This window comes from Danio aesculapii, chromosome 10 (assembly GCF_903798145.1).
Source record: "Danio aesculapii chromosome 10, fDanAes4.1, whole genome shotgun sequence".
Taxonomy (NCBI): Eukaryota; Metazoa; Chordata; class Actinopteri; order Cypriniformes; family Danionidae; genus Danio; species Danio aesculapii.
Genome location: NC_079444.1, coordinates 21557762 through 21563456, shown reverse-complemented (window position 1 = coordinate 21563456; position 5695 = coordinate 21557762). Strand labels below are relative to the sequence as shown.

Genomic DNA, 5695 nt, shown 5'->3' with positions numbered 1-5695 from the left:
TGTATTCTAAAACGTTTGCAACCCATTTCAAACATTACATCTGTTATTTTAAACACACTTTAGAGCATAGACATATAAATGCATATATTTTAACTGATTACAAAATTATAAACCGTGGTCCAGTTATCTACAGGGCAATAAAAGTGGAAACTGTGTATACTTAATAGGTGTGAGTAAACTTGCTGTGAGCAAATAGAAAATTTCTTTAAAAATGAACATTTTTTGAAGTAAAATGTATGACATCTAGACCCGTTTAACTATGAGATAGTACATAATCTCAAATAAATGTAAATTATTTTTAATTTCATCTCTTGATTCAACACTGCCTCCCTCTGGTCGCTCTAATTACTAATTTCCAACCAGGGAAAAACTAAAAGCCTAATTTAACAGCTACCAATGACATAATTACCTCCATATGCAAATTAATTAACTCCAGTCCACCGCAGGCAGGCAAAAGTGTGAAATATCCCCCACAATGTCACGGTATTTGACCAAGATGAGTTCGTTAATATGGCATTTGGTTTTCTGGACTTTGTTGACCTCCAAAACCGCGTCCGCAAACGAGTCCTCAACGCCGAATGCGCAGGTAGGCCTATTTGACGTTTTTATATGAATAATAAACGTTTTTTGAAAGTGATATTTCTGCACTTTACGTATGTTAATGCCCACAGGTGAGCTACTGTAATGTTACCGGTGTTTGGCGCAACGAGCTGGGCTCCACGCTGCGGGTGAAGGCTGAAGGCTCGGAGGTCAGAGGTGTGTACCAGACCGCTGTTGAGACCACGCGTGGAGCCGCAGGTCATCACCGCTCCGGCCGCATCATCGGGATGGTCAGTGACGGGACTCAACCTACCTTCTCTTTCTCCGTGCTATGGGAGAAAGGTAAACTATACTCTTAATCGGCGACGTGCTTTGTTACTGAAACTTCATAATGCCTCAAACGTGCTGAAAATAAAGTTACGTTAATACGTCGGCTACACTGAAAAAATACATTTGCTGTTTGTTCAACACAATAAGGTTTTATTGGAGATAACTTAATTGATTTGTTTATTCATATAAGTTTGTAAGAACTAGTAGGCTACGTTAACTTAATTTGGTCATATTGTCCCAACACTAATCAATTTTTGTGCGTATTATGTTCAAGACTATCATCACATTCTCGTTTCTTTAAACGAATAGTTAAGTGACCCAGTATTTAATTCCTTTGCAATAAAATATCCAAAAAGATGGCATTAGTAAACTGTTTTAAACTTTTTTTTTTCCCCAATTCATCTTTATTTCTATAGTGCTTTTTACAATGTAGATTCTAGTAAGTTGACTTGTAGATTCTAGTAAGTTTGTTTTTGATTGTTCTATTGTTTCAGAATTAATTTTAATAAATTTTGTTAAATTGGTGCTTTAATACTTATGTAGTTGATTGTTCTGGTTATATTGAACTTAGCTTATGGAACTTGATACATTTATTTGCTTAAATTACTTTAACATTTGAGTTATTTTTACATATTTACATATTTATAAGATATATTTTAATTTAAACCGTTTTTTTTATTATTACCAAGCAGCACAACGGTGTTCAACATTAAATATAAATGCTATTTTACACCAAATGTTACCACATTCGAATGGTTTCTGAAGAGTCACGTGAAATTGAAGGAATGAAGTTTTTTCTTTGCCATAACTTATCACAAAAATATGTAAAAATACATTAAACAGCATTTTAAAATTGTAGTAGCATTTCACAATATCACTGCATTTGGTGCAGATAAATGATGAGCATAGGAAAAATCGACTTTATTAAAATCCAAATACACCGTGTATTCTAAAACATTTGCAACCTATTTCAAACAACACATCTGTTATTTGTTATCTGTTACGATTCTTTAGAGCACAAATATGCATGCAAATTAGGACTGCAAAATGTGCTGAGTGTGTCTCAGCATCAATATCGCAAAGTGTTCATTTTATGGTCACATCGTGGGTATACGCAATGTTGAGTCTGGGTTATAACTAATCATTTCGGAAGTGTTTTTTGAGGCTTGTGACTGTGTAAGGGTTTACAAGCATTCAGGCATAAGAAAATGTACCGTTTGTAACACTTACAAATTAACAACAATTAATTTTGAATTGTTTAAAAAAAAAAAAACTAAGGCTATACAGTATTTTACATTTTGATTATTCAGTTACTATATACCTGAACACATTTCAACTCTTCGGAAAATTATAAAATGCTGTTTATTTGATTTGCACATTTTTCTTTATTGAATTTCTCTATGCTTGTAGATTGTTTGTTATATTTTATGCACTCCCCTACAGAAGTTTTTCAACTCTAGTAACACGTATGATATTGTCTAAATTGCAACTCTCTTTTTTTTTCTTTTTTTTGTTGTCAATATTATATTTTCAAGACTATATCATCACATGGTTTAGTGAACCAGTATTTAATTTCTTTGTAAATAGGCTAAACAATCACAATGATAGCAGTAATAAATCGATTTTAAACTTTCCAATTCATCTGTATTTCTATAGTGCTTTTTACAATGTAGATTGTGTAACAGCAGCTTAACGTATACAAAGTTCTAGTAAATTGAATTTTTTTTTTGTTTTGTTTTTTAATGTTTCAGAATTCATTTTAATATATTATGCCAAATTGGTGTTCAAATATTTATGTGGTCAATAATTTTCTGGTTATATTGAACGTCTACAGTAAGTAACTTGATAAATTTATTTGCTTAAAATACTTTAATTGTAACATTAAATTATTTACTTTAAAAAATCTTATTTAGTCTAGTGAAATTGTATTCATAACGCAATATATATCGCAGAATAAAAAATATCGCAATGTGTAGTTTTTTCCAATATTGTGCAGCCCTAATGCAAATATAAACCAATAATGTGGTTGTGGTTTCAGGTAAATGTGAGTATTTTAATTCAACCACCGATGCTAGTACAAAGCCCATAAAATTGAAATATATATAATTGGAGAAGTAATGCTTGTACTTTGTTTTTGATTTACCTTTAACAACTTAAAAAAAATTATAAAAATAATAATTTGCAAAGTCACAGATACGAAATCATGTCAGCTGGTGATCAAGACTAATGGTATCTGAAAAATAATAAAATGTAGCACTTTAAATCCATCAATTCATTTTTTTTTTACTGTCATCACTCATGTTAGAGCATTTTATCCGGCTAACCGCGCTGCCAAACTACCTTGCTTGCTGTTTTGTTAATATGTAGTTACTTTTAAATGGACATCAATTGGAAAAGCTTTTTGACAGCATAATGATCTGCTCCATTTACCAGCAGGATTTAAGGCAGCGACCAATTCCTCCTGCTGGCAACTATGATAATTTTTTTTAGAAACTGTGGTTACCATGGTACAATTGCAAATGTGTAATTTTAATTAAACACAATGCTACATGTGTGCTTTTATCTGCAGGTTCATGCTCTGCTTGGGTTGGTCAGTGCTTTATTTTAGATGACGGGGCACAAGTGCTGAAAACCTTCTGGATGTTGCGCAGTGTTGCAGACAATTTGGCAAGTGCCTGGGGAAGTACCAGGTAGGCTGTGTTGTGTAAACAAATTTTAAGTGCTTGTTGAACATCTATGATTCCATACATATATAATTTATTATTATTTGTTTTGCATTTTAGAATGGGAGAAGATGTATTTTTCAAGACTGGAGTTTCCAATTAACTCAGTAAAAGATTCAGTGTCTTTTTAATTCCTACAAGATGTGGATTTTTCCTGGAGCTTGAGCTTGTAATTTAAAACTGCTGAGACTTGTGGAAAACCATCAAGCTTACTAAAACAATGAACGCAAAATAAACAACTACTTTGTACAGTGTTTATGCAGCTGATTTTTATTCTTTATTTTTCCAAGTTAAGGCAGATAGTTTTGTCTTTGTAGGATCTTATACTCTATACTCGTTTTTAAAAAAAAAAAATCTGTGTCAATCTGATTAAACTGCAATTCAATCAAGTTGTTAGAGTGGCTGAGTGTAGTATTGGTAACCTAGTAACCAACAGTAAACAAGGCAAGCACAATGCAGACAGCTGACTAGTTAAGTGGTTGTAATGTTCGCTTTGTCAGAATTTATTCTGCAAATGCCTTTCCATCTCTTGTTCGCATTAACCTACTAAATTACCTCATACAAGTGTAAACTTTTAGCAATATTACCACATGAGAGATTTATATTTAAATTTTGGCCTTTTAATCACTTGTCTCTCGTGTGATGCTTAAAAGAGCATTAACGCAGTTTGATAAGCATTAAACCAGCTATTGTCAATGAAGTTACTATATGGTGTTTCTCCCCTGCTAAAGCATGGGTCTCAAACTCAATTCCTGGAGGGACGCAGCTCTGCACAGTTTTTCTCCAACCCTAATCAAACACTGCTGATCTAGTAGTGTCTAGAAGTCTTGAACGCCTAGTTGGAGAAGGTGTCTTTGATTAGGGTTGTAGCAAAACTGTGCAGAGCTGCATCCCTTCAGTAATTGAGTTTGAGACCTATGTGCTAAAGGGTTCAACCAATTTTACAGTGTAAAAATTATTTAAATTGAATTTTTATTGTTAGGTGACTAAAGTTTAGCTTAATGTTCAGAAAAGAACAAATTAGAACATTGCGTTTTTTTTTTTTCTTTTCTTTCTTTTAAAAGGGAACATTTCCATCCCATGTGTTCTAGTCAAGAAGACAAAGTCATCACTTACTGGGGCAGTCTAAGTAGTCCAAAAGTGATTGACTGACTGACTGACAGACTGTGTTTTTCCATTAACTTGGCACTACCCTGCATCTTGTTGTCGTCAGAACATCTTTCTCGTTTAGTTTCTGCACAGATTCCTATTATGTACCATTGTTCTTTACTATCTGTGAATCAGTGTATAGGTGAAGTTTAGATACTTGTGAAATTAAGTGCACATTATTAAATTAAGTTTCACATTATTTGGCTTCAATATAAGATTATTATTTTTTTAAATTTGTCAGTGAAGTTGAGTCAGGGATGGGCAAAAATACATTGAAATACATTTTAAAATAAAATACCAAGTAGATCAATTTTACGAGTATCAAACTACATTAATACAGCAGCCATAAATGTATCAAACTAAAATGCAGTATTTGCAGCAATATTTATTTTTACAAGGGAGCATGACATTTCTTCGCAAACCTTCCATCAATTGGCACTTCACTTCACCATTAAACTGACTTGAAGTAAACAATGTTTGACAGCAACAGCATTTCTTTGAGCAAGTTTAAGTCAGCTTCTCTGCCAACTTAATTACCTCTACTCCTGTACATGAGTAGCTATTCATAAACTTTTGTTTCTCTTTCAGTTTAGTATAAATTTGGTACAAATTTTATACAAAAAGACCTGTCTTGAAGATGATCACTGTAAACATGTAGATGAGTTGGAACATAGTTCTATATCTGTTGATTGTTTCCATCCCTTCTTATATTCTACATCTTATTTAAAAGAGTAATATATATGAAGAGGTCACTTTATTTTTTTTTTTTGTTCACATAATTTATTTATTTATTTTTTTTGAAATCTTCAATACTTAATGTAAAAACAACATGATTGCTAAAAACTACTAAAATCTCAACTTTTAGTCATTTCCATATATTATGTTTTTTGCAAGAGTTCTCTTCAATGCACAACTTCAAACATGATATCCCTAAAAAAATCATCAGAGTCTGG

The 5695-nt window shown here is 32.4% G+C and overlaps 1 protein-coding gene across 1 annotated transcript; it reads left to right on the top strand.

Moving 5' to 3' along the window:
* Positions 1–496: 496 nt before the first annotated feature.
* avd (avidin) lies at positions 497–3838 on the top strand. The gene is made up of 4 exons (XM_056467609.1): positions 497–586; positions 672–882; positions 3440–3560; positions 3654–3838. The coding sequence occupies exons 1-4, from the start codon at positions 497–499 to the stop codon at positions 3694–3696; spliced, it is 465 nt and encodes a 154-aa protein (XP_056323584.1). The 3' UTR covers positions 3697–3838.
* Positions 3839–5695: the final 1857 nt, after the last annotated feature.